This window comes from Scyliorhinus torazame, chromosome 16 (assembly GCF_047496885.1).
Source record: "Scyliorhinus torazame isolate Kashiwa2021f chromosome 16, sScyTor2.1, whole genome shotgun sequence".
NCBI classification, from domain to species: domain Eukaryota; kingdom Metazoa; phylum Chordata; class Chondrichthyes; order Carcharhiniformes; family Scyliorhinidae; genus Scyliorhinus; species Scyliorhinus torazame.
Window position 1 is genome coordinate 166,910,473 of NC_092722.1, and position 20,050 is coordinate 166,930,522.

The 20,050-nt window shown below is 40.3% G+C and overlaps 1 protein-coding gene across 3 annotated transcripts in view; it reads right to left on the minus strand.

Annotated features, from left to right (window-relative positions):
* ccdc186 (coiled-coil domain-containing protein 186) overlaps positions 1 to 20,050 on the minus strand; it is a 161,884-nt gene that overhangs the window by 14,216 nt on the left and 127,618 nt on the right. For 2 of the 3 annotated variants that reach the window (XM_072479440.1, XM_072479439.1), the window contains exon 15: positions 8,600 to 8,819. The exons of the other annotated variant lie outside the window; for it this stretch is intronic. In XM_072479440.1, coding sequence (XP_072335541.1) covers positions 8,600 to 8,819 — 220 coding nt within the window. The remainder of the gene's footprint in view (positions 1 to 8,599; positions 8,820 to 20,050) is intronic. 3 annotated transcript variants of the gene reach the window in all.

The following is a 20,050-nucleotide window of genomic DNA, read 5'->3' on the forward strand; positions in this document are numbered from 1 at the left end:
GTCACCTAATCGGCTGAAAAAAACCCCAATTTACAAGCAAACAATCTATTAAGTTTATTGTTCTTGATATTCAATTAGTACAGAGTTAGAGCTTAATGTAAACTAGGCATAGTTAGAAGACTCAAATACAGTTCCTTGCAGAGTAGTTGGCAAAAACAAAAGCAGGTTATTGAACTTAATTGAGGGCTTACGATAGCATTTACATATTCTGCTTAGTATAAAGAAAAGGTAATGGATATTAGAGCAAAGAGGTAAAAAAAAAAACAGAAAAATTCTGGTGATGTTGCACACATGTGAAAGGAAAAGAAACAGATGGCACTAAATAAGGAGACAGGGGGTTACACTGCTGTTAGAAGTTACAGAGCCAGGGAAGGATAAGGAAAAGATTTTTACACAAGAATTTTAAAGGTTGAAGACCGTAGCTCATGAAGAAAAGGCTTGTGGTGATCGCAGAGTATCTATCCCTTGGCATGGAATCGGATGCAAGCAGCAGAGCTTTGCACAGTATCAATCACAGATTGCATTAATCGCTGATCACATCCTTGCATTGCTCTCCACTCGCACCCGTTTCCTCCACCATACCAATTTCCTTTTGTGTCCATGCCTGGAGAAAACTTTCCAACAAGTCACTTAGAACTGCACTCTCAAATTTCCAATCATCCCACCTTTAGCCCTCCATTTTCTACAACAATTCAACTGCTATCAATCTGCTCAACCACACCTTCACCTCAGATGCCCTAATCCACATTAAAACCTTTAGACTCTTCTGATGAAAGATCATCAACTCTTTCTCTCACCACAGGTGTTGCCTGACCCCAGGTATTTCCAACATTTTCCCTTTCAATGTCAGATTTCCAGCATCTGTAGTATTCTGCATTTTGATTGGACTCTTTTCATCGTGGCTATTCCTCCAGTGCAGCCCTACATCTCCACTCCCTTAAATCCAAGAGTCACAAACTTGAACAGATGTGGTGGAAACTGGATTTAGTCATTCACCACCAGATCTGGCTCAACTAATCAAAAATTGAAGCATGAATTGTTGTGATTGTTTGAAATTTGGCATTGTGTTTGCCCTGGTGAATCGAAAAGCCCTGGCAATATGTCCCTCTTTTCAGCAAGTTCTGTACAAGCGGCAAATTACAGGAAATGCTCAGACAGGCAAGAATGGAACCAAGTAAGGACAATCCCGCTGAGCTGGACGACGGGGTTGTTGGAGGACAATTGTGCGACCAATCATGTCAATGGTTGTGGGGAATGATAATGCACAATGATCACAGTCAGAGAGAATGTAATTTGTGACTTGGAGCAGGGATGTTCTGATGCTGAGAGGTGTAGAAACATGATTGGCGAGATTCAAACAGGGAGTTATGGAAAAAAGTGAGCACAATTTGGCAGGCAACAGTTATGTACAAACTGCTGGCAGCTCCAAAGAATTTCAGACTCCCTGGAGCAGCCATTGAAAAAGCACACTTCACATACTGATGCTGAAATAAACCTTAAAGTAATAAAGCTACTCAATGTCAAGAGACGATTATAGTAATATTCATCCGATACAACTAAAATTCTTGACAACATTTTGTTTTAAATTGAAGAGTCATTTAGTTGCCCCACCTCAGCCTTAAACCACCGTCTCTATTTTCTCTGTTTTATTTTAAATTAATAGCATCTCAATTACATATTCTAACAGAACGAGTTTTAAACTTACCAAACATTATTATTTAATTTTATTTAAACCTCCTGGAGTCCACCACCCAGTTCAAAGAGATCTACATTAAAAAAAGTCATAACCAAATCAACTTTAGGATTAATAAAAGGTATATTCCAACTGACAAGCTCCAACCATCAACACAGTTGTACTAACTTCCAATCTAATTTTTCTGTACGCAAACACCATCACTGGAAGTGTTATTTTATGCACAGCTTTGCAAACCCAACTGTGCCTGAATTAGAAAACTTGTCCAAATTAAAATTAAAATGAAGGAATTAAAAGAGGTTCAGTGACTTTACCATGAAACTAATCTGCCCCCATAACCAATAATTTACACTGACTGTCTCCATACGTGATAAGTTGCATGTTGTAGCCCTTCTATAACATTCTGCTAAGGTGGGTGCATTTTAAGAGAATAAAGCTTAATTGAAATTAGGGGGCACAATCACTTCATACCCATCTCTTTGGTTACTTAGCATTTCTATTGTTTGCAAACATCTTTAATGCAGATGCACTTCAGGGGATTGATGTGTCGCCTCATTAGCACACTGCTGTGATCTTCAGCTGGAAGTGTGAACACAAGTCGTAATCCTTTATAATTCTACTAATTCCTAAACACGTTAAATTCAAAGATCCAATCTATCATACAGGGTTTCAACAAATCATATGCTGTTCATAGCATAACAGATTCCCCGAAGATACAGGACATTATGCTACGACCCCAGTTGATGTTATAACTGGACGGGAAGATGCCAGAATGGACCCCTGGCTCAAAAGACCGTAATATTTTTTTAAAATGGAGGAACAGAGTCACAGGACTGCTAATTAGTTTTAACAAGAAAAAAACCCATTTATTAAAAGTGAAAAAATTAGATTATGATACAATTCTCATTTACTCACCCCTTAGTTGAATAATTACACACATACTTTAGGATTATGACAGATTACAAAGTACATCTTAATCTACAATGGTCTGGTTAACACAAAGTCCTTTTTAAGCACACAAGATTGCTCTGGGAAAATACAGTCTCCACTCTGAAACTCAAGTGAACGTTTGTGGGTTTCTCCTCAGAATCTCCCCAGATGATTGTCATGTGAGTTTCCAAACTCCACTCCCAAAAACATGCTTTAAAATCTTCTCTCATAACAATGTTTTCCCTCAGCGGTTTGCGCTCTAAAATCCAGATGAGGTTTTCCAAATTACACTTTAAGCAAAGCTTCCGCTTCACTTTTAACAGCAAACCCAGTTTAGGATTTTACACCAACTCCTTTAGGATTTCTTTGTCTTGACTTCTGTGCAAACTGCTCACAATTGCTTTAACTCTTGATTCCCAAACTGTATTAAAATGGCATCACAGGTTTGTTTTATCTTTGAAGGCTGCTACCCCACTTTAAATTTGGTTACAGCAATTGTCTCTTTAACTCAGAACCCTAGGTTTACTCTTCCTTGAATTCTTCTGAACCAAACCTTGTTCTCTGCTCATTTAACTCCAGATTGCTCTAGTTTCTTTTGCTGAGCTTCAAATTTCCGGCTTCTGTTTTTGCAACCATTACTCCATAGTATGGCTTTTCTGAAAGCAAGGCGGAGAGATGTTTCTTCTTTAGCCTTCCAAAACCATTTGTTTCTAGCAGAGCTGCGAGAGTGGTCTTCTCTCTCACTACACATCTCTAACTGGTCACAAAATAGCTAAACTCAAACTTAAAAGCTTCACTACCGTAAAAGGCTCCACAATAGAAACACAGTTGGAACTTAAAAAAATAAAAATGTTTTAGAGTGGCCAATTCATTTTTCCAATTAAGGGGCAATTTAGCGTAGCCAATCCACCTACCCTGCACATCTTTGGGTTGTGGGGGCGAAACCCATGCAAACACAGACACAGTTGGAACTTAACCAACCCCCACACATATAAACACCGTTGTCTAACATGAATCTAACCATAGATCTTACCCTTCCAGGCACAGAACAATCAAATTAAACACACTTAAAACCCTTACTCCATTTCTAATGTTTACCAGTACACTATAAATCCCTTAAAACTACCTTTGTTTGCCTAACAATTAGGGTTTTTAAATTGTACGCCACCTTAGAATGAGACTAGAGGATAGCTAAAAGGAGGATAGCTAAAATGCATTAGTTGTTAATTAAGATTAAGATCTGACAACCTTAACTTACAGGAGTCAGGTCTCGACATATAATTAGCTCAAACTTGGTAGCTTTTAGTACTAAACTGTACAGAGTTCCAGGGCCTCTGGTTAACAGCCTACAAAGAAGAAACTTAACTTGGAAACAAGGCAATATAATTTCTTGAGGTATGGTTTTGTCCATTGTCCCAATGCAAATGAGGATGCACAGCTTATATGTATTATATGCAGGAAGTACTGGCAAACAAAAGGAGAAGTTTCAGATCGCGAACGTCAACCAGTGTGGAAAAGAAGTTTGAAAAACACTGCTGTATACCAAAGTCCAGATCATTAAAAATATTAAAAACAGCAGTCACCCTAATACCGACCCTGGGGAGCCCCAATCTACTTTCCCTAGTCTTAAAAACAAACTTTCACAACTCGTTAGATTTTCCTCAATGCAAATAAGATTCTACTGTGAGTAATTATCCAATTTCCTTTTAAAGATTGAATCTGCTTCTGCTAGCCTTTCTTAATTTATAGAACATTCGTCAAATTGACTTTTTTTTCAGTTCATTCACAGAATGTGGGTGTCGCTGGCTAGGCCAGCATTTATTGCCTATCCCTAACTGCCCTGGAGAAGATGGTGGTGTGCTGCCTTCTTGAATCACAGCAGTCCATGTGTTGTAGGAACAGCAACAGTGCTGTTAGGAAGAAATTTTGACCCAGTGAGTGAAAGAACCCCGATAAAGTTGCAAGTCAGGATGATGTGATTTGCAGATAGTTCCCATCCATCTGCTGCTCTTGTCCTTTTAGGTGGTAGAGGTCATGGGTTTGGAATGTGCTGTCAAAGGTACCTTGGTGAGTTCCTGTAGTGAATCTTCTAAGTGATACACACTGTTGCCACTGTACGTTGCTGTTGGAGGGAGCGAATGCTTAAGATGGTGAATGGGGGTGCCACTCAAGTAGGCTGCTCTGTCTTGGATGCTGTTGAGCTTGTTGAGTATTGTTGGAGCTGCACTCAACCAAGCAAGTAGATGGGGTGACATGCTGGCACAATGGCTAGCACTGCTGTCACACGGTGCCGAGGACCCGGGTTCAATCCCGGCCCCAGGTCACGGTCTGTGAGGAGTTTGCACATTCTCCCTGTGTCTGCATGGGTCTCACCCCCACAACCCAAAGATGTGCAGGGTAGGTGGATTGGCCATGCTAAATTGCCCCTCAATTGAAAATAATTTTTTTTTAAAAATCCAGGCAAGTAGAGAGTATTCCATCACAATCTTGATTTGTGCCTTGTGGATAGTAGACACACTTCAGGGAGCCAAGAGAAGAGTTACAGCAAATGCACGATACAGCATTTTATTCATAGATTGGGCACTGAGGTGAACTCTGATTCCGATCTTACTAAGTTTTCAGAATACTTTAACTGATCCACAGACCTTGCACAAGATTTCTGTAGAAATCAGTACTGGCTAGCTTCTGGAAAATAAAATGTAATTGCACATCCATCATAGAGATAGTCATACTGGGAATGTTCATTCGGCAAAGTTCATGACCCAAAGAACCAAAGAGATTTGCAGCATGGGAGGCTGCCAACTAACCCATTGTATTTGGTTGGCGGTTTGCTAGAAGAGTGAAATCCTAACACCATTGTCATACTCTCACCATTGCCTTGTATGGTCTTCAGCATCATCCGTTAATTCACCATGTATGACTTCAACTTCAAATAGGTTCAACACCATTCAGTCAAAAGGGAATGACAGATGGAAATTTTAGTTTAAAGAATGAGCCAGGTTGCATCAATGGTCTGAAACCTCTGATTTTTTTTCACTTAACAGTGCATCATTAGAAAACTAGAAATGAAGCTGGGAACTAGCTAACAACTTTAACGTACAATGTTCCTAGCAGCTACTCCACAGTTGGCAGCTGGGTAACCTGTCACACAACATCCACAGCACAACAAAACTCCCATTTCCTTCCTTTAACACAATAACTTTCATATATGCAGCAACAAAATGCTAGTTTCACAAGAGCAAAATCTTTCCCCTCGAAGGTCATGCAGGATGGAGAAACCCTCACGAGACCTTTGGGGAGGGAGTGATTAGCCACCCCAAAAGTCTCGTAGAATACCAGCTCCCTGGATGGGAGGAGGGGGGGTGTCAGCGGGGTAATTGATTACAGACATACAAGTCGGCCCGTGATAGGAACCTCAGCAGAAAAGTCCCAGCTGGGACCTGTATTGTGGCCTGTAAAGTTCGCTTTAACAATAAATTGTTTTTCGGTATACTCTCGTACCCAACTCCTCTGTGGCCACAAAAGAGATGGTTCAACCTATCTCCGTGTTGGTCACTTGATAGTGCTATCTAATTAATCTCACTTTCTTGCTCTTTACCCATAATTCTACAAATTTATCCTTTTCCAATATACATCCAATTCCCTTTTGAAAGTTAAAAAAAATAAATTTAGAGTACCTAATTCTTTTTTTTTTCTCCAATTAAGGGGCAATTTTAGCATGGCCAATTCACCTACCCTGCACATCTTTGGTTGTGGGGGTGAAACCCATGCAGACATGGGGAGAATGTGCAAACTCCATACTGACAGTGACCTGGACCCGCGGCTCTGTGAGACAGCAGTGCTAACCAGAGCCACTCTGCCGCACCCCCCCCCCCCCCTTTTTTTTTTGCAAGTTACTATTGAATCTACTACCACCATCTCTTCAAGCATTACATTTTAGATCATAACTTGCTACGCAAACAAAATTCTCATCTCTCCTCCGATTTGTTTACCAGTTACTTTAAATCCCTGACCTCCGGTTACTGATCCTGCCCTGGTAAAGTATAGTAACTTTTCTCTACCTTGGATCAGGTGTAATGCCTGGATCTTGTATGTCTCTCTTGTGGAGACCATGAATTGGATTCAATTTGAATTGGTTTTTGGAGCAGGCAAGGAGCTGCATTAGGGGTTTGCTCCTGTCCACACTTTGAGCTCTGGCTTTGTAACTCTGATAAAGTAATGGAAAAAAAAACTTTTCTCTACCTCATCTACTACTTTATCTCTCATCTCCCTGGCCAACAACTTCCTTTGTGATTTCAAAGAAGGTGTGTAGCCTTATGTGCTCCTAAACTATTACATCTTTCTCCACCTGTATACCAACATGATATCTTTTTCAATTGGTTTCACTCCCAGCCCATTCAACACGTCTTTTGTCATGGCTTATTCTTCGCCAACACAATATAACCTGAGAGGTACCTGGGGCTTTCTGCCCTTAATTCCATAACTATCCCTGTTTTGTCCGTTTGTCAACTGTAAGTTGAAAATAAGCCTGTAAGTTGAAAATAAACTGTCCTCCAAGTTAATATTGGCATGCATAAACCATGTTGTTCGGCCTCTGACAAAAGAAACTGTCCTTCCCATAACACCATCTCACTACCTACAGGCTGAATCAGACAATGCACAACTTGAGTACTGTTTAACCCTCCCTAAGTCCAGCACCCAACCCCATATCCAGTTACCTAGGCCACCATTACCCACCTCTGTAGCATATGTTTCTTACTTCATTCCCACCAACACTAAAACTGATATATTTATCGCCTCCAGGCTTCACACTACAATGGTTTCCTCACCAATTTTCAAAAAAGTTCAACTTGCCTAAACTGTCAGATGTATCCTATTCTGCAGTTAATCACTGCCCCCCCCCCCCCCCCACCCCCGCCCAACATCATACCTTCCTCACCAACCTCTGTCAACTCCCCATTAACCCAAAATATTAAAAACAAAATCCCAGTAATCAAGAATAACCATGTACTCTTCTAGCTTCTATTGCCTTCATCCCTTCTCCTGTTCCACCATGCCTTAGTCTTCAGCCATTCAGGCCCTAAACCCTCCGACTAAACCCCTCTGACTCAACCGAACTGCATTACTAGAACACCCCCTCACTTCCTAAAAATATCTTTTTGACCACAATTTAACTACCTTCTCCAATTTTCCTACCATCGGATTGATGTTAGTTTACACATCTGAAGTACACTAAATTAAAAATGCTTTAGAAATTTATGCTGTTGTCTATTTCCCAATAGTAACTTTCCCTTTGTGTCATTCAGGTCCACACTTATCATCATTCATCATAGAATTTACAGTGCAGAAGGAGGCCATTCGGCCCATCGAGTCTGCACCGGCTCTTGGAAAGAGCGCGCTACCCAAGGTTAACACCTCCACCCTATCCCCATAACCCAGTAACCCCACCCAACACTAAGGGCAATTTTGGACACTAAGGGCAATTTATCATAGCCAATCCACCTAACCTGCACATCTTTGGACTGTGGGAGGAAACCGGAGCACCCGGAGGAAACCCACGCACACACGGGGAGGATGTGCAGACTCAACACAGACAGTGACCCAAGCCGGAATCGAACCTGGGACCCTGGAGCTGTGAAGCAATTGTGCTATCCACAATGCTACCGTGCTGCCCAATTATATACAATGCCATAATTTCTCGTCTCTCAATTTCTGACAACTCTTATTAACATTTTTGATCCCACTATATAAAATTCTTATCCATTCTTTGAGCAACTTCAAAGTTCTCGTACCACACTTGAAGTAGCCATTTTTTCAATTTTCCCCCTAGATTTCTCTCCCTTTTTAACTCTTTACCAGGCAATTCCACATATTTAGCCTCAGGTCCTGTCTGCAGTTTATGAATAGGGATGAATAGAAGTTATTTTGTTGACACAGGAGGAGAGCTCTACATTCATTGCATAACCAATGACCTACCTTAAGTGTTATATTCTTTAACAATGTGTCTTCTAGCACAGCTTGCAACTTCCTGTTTATTTCCAATGAGAGTTCCATTGTTAGTCCACTGTCTGCAGGATGTGATGTGTAAAGTGAAGCCATGATTCCTCCACGTCTGCTCAACTGGGCCTTATTGATATCAGATGCTTCTGAGGACAGGGCACCAGATTCTTCCCTCAGAACATATGTCTGAATGATTCTGTATCAGAGAAAATATTTCTGTAATAGTTGCAGAAATATTAACAAATGTATTGTTTGGCATTGATAATGTAAAATCTGATCTATAGAACCACACAAGAACATCTACAGGAAAAGGCTTTTCAGCCCATGAAACTTGCTACAAAGTTTGACAAATGATTATTTTATCATGGGACTTCCTTCCCTGCTGATTCCCCTACTTTCACAAACACTAATTTCCCTTTCCCAACTCCACTGAAAAAGCAAACTCAAGCAAAGATATGAGCTCAAGTATCTCTATAACCCTCAGATCCACTAACAATCCAAATGCCTTCCAAAGGGCCCTAAAACAACCTCAAATACATTCTTTTTTTCTGGACCCACGTACCACATAGCCACAATCACATTGGGGCAGAGTATTCTTCTTATCTCTCTAACTTTACCCAAGCCATGCAAGTTTTGTACATACCTTAAGTTCTATACTAAAAGCAAATAAATAGCATGTTTAGCATTCAATAATTCAAAAACCTGTCTCCCTTCGGCCTCCTTACTCCAGTATAATTAGATTTAGTCAACAGCTCAGTCAGTCAGCCCATTATAAATAAGACACCTTTTGTGCTTATTTCCTTTAAAGCTAGTTTAGACACCCCTCCCCATAAAATGTAGTAACACCAACTCTTTTATGCTATACAATACATATATATGTTATCCTCATCTCACTTTTCACTTGCCCATCTAAGCGTATTTCTCTGAAAATTGCCAGATTTCCTTTCTATTTGCAACCTGCCCATAGAGCTTTGCATCATCAGCAAATGTTACATATATAGCTGCAAAGACATCTTATTCCACGTAACTCACAAATACTGTAAATAGCAATGGTCCCAGAACAGATGTCTATAGTTGACTATTGGCTACTGTTTCCCAAAGTTGAACACTTTCCATTTATCACCATCTGTCTTCTGTTGTTCAAGCAATGCTCAGTCTTCCCAACAATATGTTGAATGTTTTGTGGATCATAAGATTCCTTTCTAATCTAATAAAGAGAACGATCACAAATGCCTTCTGAAAATCTAAGTCTATGTTTTCTACTGGATTGCCTTATCTACCATCTTAGGTACCCCATTAAAGAACTTCAGCACATTTTTATGCTAGGGTTGTTAAGTGTCAAAACCATTCCAATTACTCCCTTTGATGGCTGTGTTATTTTATACGTTCAATGGCATTCTACAAAATAACATTTTCCACTAATGCCCATTAAGACAACTAAACTGTAATTATCAGGATTTTGCATGTTCAAAAATATTTTCATTTTCTCCCACAAATAAAATTCTTTATTGGCGTAGAAATTTTTGCTTCAGACTAGAATGAATTAATAATCTTACAGAAAGGGAATGTGTTATGAACCATGACCATAATATGGCCGGATATAATATTAAGTTTGAGAGGGAGAAGCGAGATTCAGAAGCAGGATTTTAATTTAAGACCAATTTAGGAGGGATAAACAAAAACATTGACCACGTTAAACTAGGCAGAATGTTAATGGTAAATCTACATACAATGCTAATTATACACAGAAATATTTACTATAATTACAGTACCAGTACTTAACGCTGAAAGGCAACAGCTCCACTTGTGTAGTTAAAGAACCATAGTCAACAAGCAAGATACAACCTAGTCAAGATAAAAGAGGCTTGCACAAATGCAGGGAAATTTATAAACCCAGCAACAAAGAGTAACAAAGAAAGTAATGATGTGCAGAAACAGAATATATAAAAAAAACATGCAAGGGGTATTAAAAGTAACAGAAGTTGCACATTTAGAGAAACAGTGGTAAAGAGGATATTATCCATTAAAAACAGCTACTGCCAATACTATAAAGGAAAACAAACAAATGCCAGACTTGTTAAATGAATACAGGAAGACCTAGTAAGTAAAGTCACCATAGTCCCATATGGCCATAGGTTGCATCCCCTTTGAGGGGGAAGAACTGACTGGTGATCTAACCGGAGGATTACCATAACTCAGGCGAGGGGCTAGGTTGAGAAGGTGGTGCCTTCATGACTGGCCTCAGCCGATATGGGAATTGAACCCGTGCTGTTGGCTTGTTCTGCATCACAAACCAGCTGTCCAGTCAACTGAGCTGAACTGCGCCCCATAGGAATACCTAAACATATGTGAAAAGGAAAAACATTATGGAAAAAATGATAATGGAGAAAATAATTGGACTTTGATGGATACATTTCCAGAACATAATGGTTTTCATCCCAGGCTATTGCAATAAACAAAATAAATTGCAGATGTGTTCGTTGTAATTTTCCAAAGCTCTTTTCAGTAGGTCGGCTGGTAAACATCACTCCATTATTTAAGAAGAGAGGGAGGGGGGAGAAATCAAGTTACTATAAATCAAAATCAGTTCAACATCAGTTCTGGGGAGGTTACCGGAATCTATTATCAGATACAAAGTGACGAGCATTTGGACAAGAATAAGTTTAACAGAAAGAATCATTTTAAATTGATGAAGGGTTGCTCATTTCTGATTAATCTACTTGTAATTATCGGGAAGCTCACTGGCACGGGGACCAGGGGTTATGGGGAGAAGGAAGGAGAATGGGGATGGGAAAAATATCAGTTATGATTGGATGACGGAGCAGACTCGATGGGCCGAGTGGCCTAATTCTGCTCCTATTTCTTATGGTATTTAGGAGGATGTCCAAAAAGGTTGTCTTTATGCACTTTAAGGAGGTATTTGCTAAGGTTCTGCACAAAACATCAAAAATGAAAGCCCAAGGATACAGACTGGTAATTGCTATGTAGGAAATAGAATGGGGTTGGGGTTGGTGAATATGACAAGCGGTATTTTCACAACTAACTGTACCAGCGTCTCAGCATTTCACGATGTATATTAATGACTTGGATGAAGGAGTTGAATAGAGTTGCATATCTAAAGTTGCAGATGACACTAAGTGAAATAAGTTGTACAGGTGGGAGAAGGAAGTCACAAAGAGGCAAGGACAGATCAACTGAACAGGCAAAACTGCAGCAGATAGCGTGCAATGTGGGGCAAGTGGGAGGGCATCCACTTTGCATCTGAGATAAACTGGAATATTTTCTCAAATGGAGTGAAGCAATGGAAGAGGCGAGGAATTTGATGTTCGCAAATTACTAAAAAGCTAGTGGACAAAATGTAATCAAAAAGGTTAACGGAATTTTTGCCCTTATCTCAAGGCAAAGAGGGTGAAATAATGCTTCCGATTCATCAGGATGTCTCTGTGGTAACTGTTCATCTCAAAAGGTGATAGTGTCAGCACCAAAGAAAATTAGTTATTTTATCATGGTGCAATTCAAGTGGCCAAATTCCCAAGCAAAAACCCTCACCACAGGTAATACAGATATATATCACGCGGCTAAATGGTGAAACTCTTGCCATATTGTCCCTTGAAATGCTTTCCGCTTTGCGCCCTTTCCTCGCTCCAAGCTACCTTTCCAATATCCCTGATGGAGTGCAACTATCCAATGTGGGCTGTTGTTAGGTGCATCTTCCCAGCTTGTGGCACAATGTTGACGGTTTGCAAGTTCCGCTTTGAATCTGAACCCACGTTGTCCCAGTCACCTTGAACCATCTGTGGTCTGTGCCCATCTTTAATCTGATTTTGGTTATCAAGCTATCAGAGAGGTAGGTGTCTATATTTGAGAAGCGCCATTGGACATAAGAATTTAGCAAGAACTTCAGTGTCAGAAATGTTCTTGATATTTAGGATAAAGTGAAGAAAGTGTGTGAAAACAAACTAGCCATCTCTCCAGCCTGTATAGATTTCCCAGGTCATGCTGCCATGCAGCAGTGCTGCTTGAGGCACATGTTCATATATCTTTTATCTCCCTTCCTGATTGCACTGTAAGTACCTAGATCCCACGCTGCAGTGTTTCAAAAAGGCAACTCAACACAACTTTCTCAAAGGCAATTGCGGACAACATAGAAAATAGGAGGCCCCATACAGCCCTTCAAGCCTGCTCCACCATTCATTATCATGACTGATTATCCAACTCAAAAGCCTAATTCCACTTTCCCCCCCATATCCTTTGATCCCCTTCACCCAAAGCGCTATATCTAACCCCTTCTTGAAAACATATAATGTGTTGGCCTCAACTACTTCCTGTGGTAACAAATTCCACAGGCTGACCACTCTCTGGGTGAAGTAATTTCTCCTCATCTCTATCCTAAATGATCTACCTCCTTTCGTCAGACTGTGACCTCAGGCTCTGTACACCCGCACCATCGGGAACATCTTTCCTGCATCTACTCTGTCTAGTCCTGTTAGAATTTTATAGGTTTCTATGAGATCCCCCCCTCACTCTTCTGAACTGCAGCAAATACAATCCTAACTGTCTCAATGTCTCCTCATACGTCAGTCCCGCCATCCCAGGAATCAGTCAGGTAAATCTTTTTGTACTCCCTCTGTAGCAAGAACATCTTTCTTCAGATAAGGAGGCCAAAATTGCATACAATATTTCCAGGTGTGGCCTCACCAAGGCCCTGTATAATTGCAGCAAGACATCCTGCTCCTGTACTCAAATCCTCTCGCAATGAAGGCCAGCATATCATTTGGCTTCTTTACTGCATGCTGTAGCTGCATGCTTACCTTCAGTGACTGGTGTACAAGGACACCTAGGTCTCATTGCACATTTCCCTCTCCTAATGTAAGGCCATTCAGATAATAGTCTGCCATCTCATTTTTGCGACCAAACCCTGCATTTATCCAAATTATCTGCTATTCATTTGCCCACTCACTCAACTTCCTCTGCATCCTCGTCACAGCTCACCCTCCCACCCAATTCAGTGCCATCAGCAAATTTGGAGATAGTACATTTTGTTCTCTCATCTAAATGATTAATATATATTGTGAATAGCTTGGGTCCAAGCACCGATCCCTGTGGTACCCAACTAGACACTGCCTGCCAATTTGAAAAAGACACATTAATTCCTCCTGTTTCCTGTTTGTCAATCAGTTTTTTTATCCATCTCAATACACTACCCCTAATCCCATGCACTTTAATTTTACACGCTAATCTCTTGTGCAGGACTTTGTCAAAAGCCTTCGGAAAGTCCAAATAAACCCCATCCACTGGCTCCTTCTCATTGACTACTAGTTCCATCCTCAAAGAATTCCAGTAGATTTGTCAAGCATGATTTCCCCTTCATAAATCCATGCTGATTCAGTCTGATCCTGCCACTGTTTTCGAAGTGCACTGCTATAAAATCTTTGATAATGGATTCTAGAATTTTCCCCACTACCAACGTCAGGCTTACTTGTCTATAATTCCTGTTTTCTCTCTACCGCACTATTTCAATAATGGAGTTGTATTATCTACCCTCCAATCTGCAGGAACTATTCCAGAGTTTATAGAATCCTGGAAGTAGACCACCAATGCATCCACTATTTCAAAGTCACTTCTTTAAGTACTCTGGGAGGTAGATGATCAGGCCCTATGTATTTATCAGCCTTCAATCACATCAATTTCCTCAACATCATTTTGAATTGATCACCTGCAGATCCTCTTCCTCGCTAACCTTGTGTTCCCAAACAGTTCTGGTATCTTATTTGTGTCCCCATTTGTGAAGACCAAACCAAAGTATGTATTTTGTTGCTCAGCCATTTCTTTGTCCCATATTATACATTCCCCTTTTTCTGTTTGTAAGGGACCTATATTTGTCTTAACCAATCCTTTTCTCTTCTCGCACCTATATAAACTTTCACAGTCAGTTTTTATGATCCCTGCAAGTTTACTCTCGTACTCTATTTTCCCCTTCTTAATCAAACCCTTGGTCCTTCTTTGCTGAATTCTAAACTGTTCCCAATCCTCAGGCCGATTGTCTTTCTTCGACAATTTATATGCTACTTCCTTGGATTGAATACTATCTCCAATTTCCATTGTAAGCCATGGATTGGCCTCCTTTCCAGTTTACCTTTGTGCCAGACAGGAATAAACCATTGTTGCAGTTACACCAAGTGCTTGAATGTTTGCCATTGCCTATCCACCATCATCCCTTTAGGTAATATTCCCCAAACGATCACGGCCAACTCACGCCTCATATCATTGTAGTTTCCTTTATTAAGATTCAGGACCCTAGTCTCAGAATCAACTTCTTCACTCTCCATCTTGATGAAAAAGTCTTATCAAAATACGGTCACTCATCCCCAAGATGTGTCGCACAAGTAGATTGCCAATACTGGCCTAGCCAGTGAAGCTCACATCCCTTGAATGATTTTCTTAAAAACTGCCTGTTATTCTTCACAAGTTTAGTCAATTGATCAAATGTGGTTGCTCTCTTTGTATTATAGGAATATTATGTACAAGCAAGCTGAGTAATGATATACAATTGAATCTATGTGGCTGGAACTATGTGCAATTTTTGTCATGGCTTTAGCTACTAAATCTCTGGTGCCAAAAACACTGCACCATCTTCTTTAGGACTGATGGTTAGTCCAAATTAGCAAAATTGTTGCTCAATTTAAGTGTTGAGCCCTAAATCATGGGCGAAAATAAGTTCTATTAGTCCATAGAGTGCAGGAGGCCATTCAGCCCATCGAGTTTGCACTGGCCCTCCGAAAGAGCACATTATCTAGGCCCATGCCTTCGCCCTATCCGCGCACATTGATCATGACCAATCTGCACATCTTTGAACTGAGAGGGGAAACCAGAGCACCCAGAGGAAGCCCATACAGACACGGGGATAACATACAAACTCAACACACAGTCACCCATGGCCAGAATCAAACTCAGGTCCCTGGTGCTGAGAGGCAGCAGTGTTAACCACTGTACACCCTGTTTGATTTTACTCGAAAGTTTGTAATATTAAAGACATTTCCAAACAACTCGTTTGGTTTTATACAGAGTCTTACAATACCCTTTCCTTCCTCCAGAGGGGAAGCAAGACGTTTGCAGGTGTTGTACAACTAGTTTTCCTTGTTGCAGCATATTCTTGGAATTCTTTTTATTATGCAGCCTTTCTGATGCTGTGGAACAGATTGCCTTTTCAAGTTTATTTATACATGGCTCCCTTTCGAGGTTCTTGACGTCTTAAAGCCCGCGGATTGTGTTTAAATGCTGTGTTAGAAACAGTAGTTTCATCTGAAAATGTTTACCCAAGTCTTCTATGCAGTATTTCTCTCTTTGGCTCTTTCAGGAATAAGGTTTCCATGAGTAGATTCAAGTGTTGTATTCTTCTGGACTGAAAGCTTAGTGCTTTCTTTATCTCACTGTGCATTCATTTTGGCGCTCTATTTTCAGAGTTTGTATCTTCTCATACACACCTAGAGAACATGATTGAGCCAGTTCTCTTGTTGCTCATCGCAATGCGTTTTTAGCCACTCTAATTTTTTTTTAATTTCATTCACGGGATGTGGCATTGCTGGCTGGGCCAGTATTTATTGCCCGTCCGGGAGGGAACTTGAGCGTTGCTGTGGATCTGGAGTCACATGTAGGCCAGACCAGGTAAGGATGACAGATTTCCTTCCCTAAAGGACATTAGTGATGGGTTTTACGATAATTGACAATGGTTTCACGGTCATCATTACATTTATAATTCCAGATTTTCATTGAATTCAAATTTCACTGCCGTTGCGGGATTTGAACCTGGGTCCCCAGAACATGACTCTGGGTCTCTGGATTACTAGTCCAGCGATAATACCACAACGCCATTGTCTCCCAGGAAAGGATTCATTCTGTGATGATATTCTGAGTTTTGCTTCAATGACCGAAGCCACTTCCTTAGAATATGATGCAAACCATCTTCACCATTGTAATGTTTTTAATCAAAATCAAGCACTAAATTCACAACTTTCCAGATGTTAGTTAGGAATGTGTTCCATGCTGGATCAGCATTCAGGAAACTGGAATTAATAGTAAAGCCGAAGATTCATAGTAAATTGAGATACGTCCTCATGCATTTTGAAAAGTTAAAAATTCTGACATAGAACTTCAGATTTGAATGCCTGGAGTTCAGAGGGGATTCAACTGAGATGTTTAAAATGTTGAAGGGGTCATAGGGCAATTAGAGAATCAATGTCCTCTGATAGGAGTATCCATAACAATGGGATATCTTGAAATTAGACAGCCAGCTAGCAGAAGACATTATTTTGCAAAGGCAGCAGAAGACAAACTCTCTCCCCAATAGGTTGTGGAGGCTGGGTCCATTAAAACGTTCAAGATCGAGAATGGAAAAATTAGGCGAGGACTCAAGAGAATTGGGGAAAATTATGGTGGACAGATCTGCCATGATGTAATACAAGACAGAATATGCTCAAGTGGCCATACGGCTTACTCCTCTTTCTGTGTCCCCATCCAGATTTATCCAAAATACAACTTGGTCATTAAACATTAAAGAAAATTCTGGTTCTTTGATCCTTGGAACAGCTGACAGTGTATTACACTGTAAAGAACACTGCATAACACTACTGTTTAGACAATTTGGATTATCAATTAAAACATAAAAGCAGACACCAGCTTTGAATTATCTCTTTGTTTCAAATATGCCATTCCTGATGTAGAACAGTGAGGAGCTCCAATAATATGGTGGCTTAATGACCTCTATTATAATTTAAATGGAGCTCGGAACAATTTTCTTTGAACCTGCTTTACAATGAAGCACATTTATCTATGAAATTACACAGAGTACTCATTCTTAGTCAGTTTGCAATATACAATAAAAGTGTATAAATTTAAGGTTACTATAAATGTGATCCATATATCAACCCTTTAGGAGTTTGATCACTTTTATTTTTAAAAAAGTAGAAAAAAAATCTCTGATTCATAGCTCAGCCCTACCATATGCAAATAAAACTTATGGTTCTTCCACCACCCCCTATTTCTACTCTACAAAGATCTAGAAATTTTAAAAAGTTTATTTGTTGACAGCAATAATACCAAAAGATTGGTTACTTAAACATACAGAAAAAGATTCATCGCACACAAGTCCTGATAAACAAATACTATCTGAATACTAAATGTTTGCGAAGATGGAACTTTCAAAAAGGTCACATCATAACTTACTAAATAAAGGATGACTTGCATATAATTATATTCAAACAATATTATTAGCATTTTACTATCAAATTATTGGCTAAGTTTAGAAAATAGAGATGATTTTAAGTAAGATATACGGGTTTGTGGGGTATAATCTATACCATAGCTTTAAGTTGAAAAATTGTGTTTCTGTATTTGTTTGTTAAAGGGTAAAGAACTTCAGTTTCGTTTCACTTTAGTCTTTGCCTGCATTGCAATGAGGTTTTATGACCTTAAAGCAAATATGCAGGGTATCACTGATTGGGCCTACATTTATTGCCCATCCCCGATTTCCTTTGAACGGAGTGGATTACTGGGCCATTTCGAAAGGGAATTTAAGAGTCAACCACATTGCTGTGGAGGCACATGCAGGCCAAACAAGGTAAGGGTGGCAGATGTCCTTTCCTAAAAGGACATTAGTGAACCAGATGAGTTTTTACAACAATCGACCTGACTTCATTCGACTTTTAATTCCAAATGTTTTGAATTCTAATTTCACCATCCTCCATAATGGGATTTGAGCCCGGATCCCCAGAGCATTACTCTGAGTCTCTGGATTACTAGTCTAGTGAACATACCACTGCCCAACTGCCTCCCCCTAGAATATGGGAGTTTCTGGCTAAGTCCCTATTTATTGCCCCTCCCCAATTGTCCTTAAGGTGATAGTGAGCGTCCTTCTTGAACCTCATGTGCGTCAGTGGAAGAGAGAGTGAATGTTTAAGGTGGTGGATAGCGGGTTAATCAAGCAGGCTGCTTTGTCCTGGATGGTGTCAAGCCTTTTACTGTTGTTGGAGCTGCATTTATCCAGGCAGGTGCAGAGTATTCCATCACACACATCGCGTGTTCCTTGTAGATGGTGGACAAGCTTTGCAGAGTCAGTCGAGTTATTTGCTGCATAATACTTAATCTCTGACCTGTCCTTGTAGCCACAGTATTTATATGCTGGTGTAGTTCAGTTTCTACTTAGTAGTAAATCCTCCAATACATTGATAGTGGGGAATTCAGTGATGTAATGCCATTGAATTTCATGGGGAGATGTTTGGATTCTCGCTTGTTGGAGATGGTCATTGCATGAAGGTAACTTGCTACTTATCAGCCCAAGCGTGAATGTTGTCCAGTTTTTGCTGCATATGGGCACAGGCAGCTTCAATATCCGATTTGTCATGAATAGTGCTAAACATTTCAACAATCATCAGTGAACCACTTCTGATCTGATGATGGAAAGAAGGTCATTGCCGAAGCAGTTGAAGGTGGTTGGGCCAAGGACACGGCTCTGAGGAACTGCTGCAGCAATGTCCTGGAACTGAGATGATTTATCTCCAATAACCACGCCATCTTCATTTTTGCTAGGGATGATTGCAACTAGTGAAGAGTATCTCCCCCTCCCACAAACCACACACGGGTTTGATGGGCACCTTGATGCCACATTCAAGTCATATAAAACCTTGATGTCAAGGATAGTAACGCTCATCCTATCCGAGTTCAGATCTTTTGTCCATGTTTGGACCAAGGCTGTAATGAGTTCAGCAGCCGATTGTCCCTTGCAAATCCAGGTTATTGCTGAGTGACTGCGCTAGATAGCACTTTTGATCACACCTTTCATTACTTGGAGAGTTGATTTATGGGGTGGTAATTGGCTGGGTTGGATTTGTCCTGCTACAGAAGCAAATAGTTTCAGTTCTAATTCTAGCACTGCACTCAGTCATGAACTTTTCTCTCATGGTTACATTTTTAAAAAAATATTGTGATCATGAAAGATTATCTCTGTGTCTGTAACCACGATGCATCATACCTCCTGGACTTTATAGTGGATTTCAATACAGTTCGCCATGCCAGTCTCATTGCACTGCCTCTCCATCTGGTTCCACAAGTAGGCTTCTACATGCTTTCAGTCCTATTGATCCAAATGCGGCGGTGCTCCTCTTCCATCCCCTGCAAAGTAAATATGCTGGGACTGCCGGCATATCTCTTTTTCTAGGGATAAATGCTATCAAAACTTTTTGTCTTGCACTCATTAGAATAGCTTGCAAAAATTTTCCAACTGTAAAGGGGAACAACAATTTACACTGTATGGGAAGAGTGTGCTGGTTGGTTCGCATGTTGACACAGGCAGTGCCATGGAGAATGCAGCATGGAACAATTAACTGCCTAATCCTGATTGTGTGAAGAATTACACAGATAAAAAATTTAAGA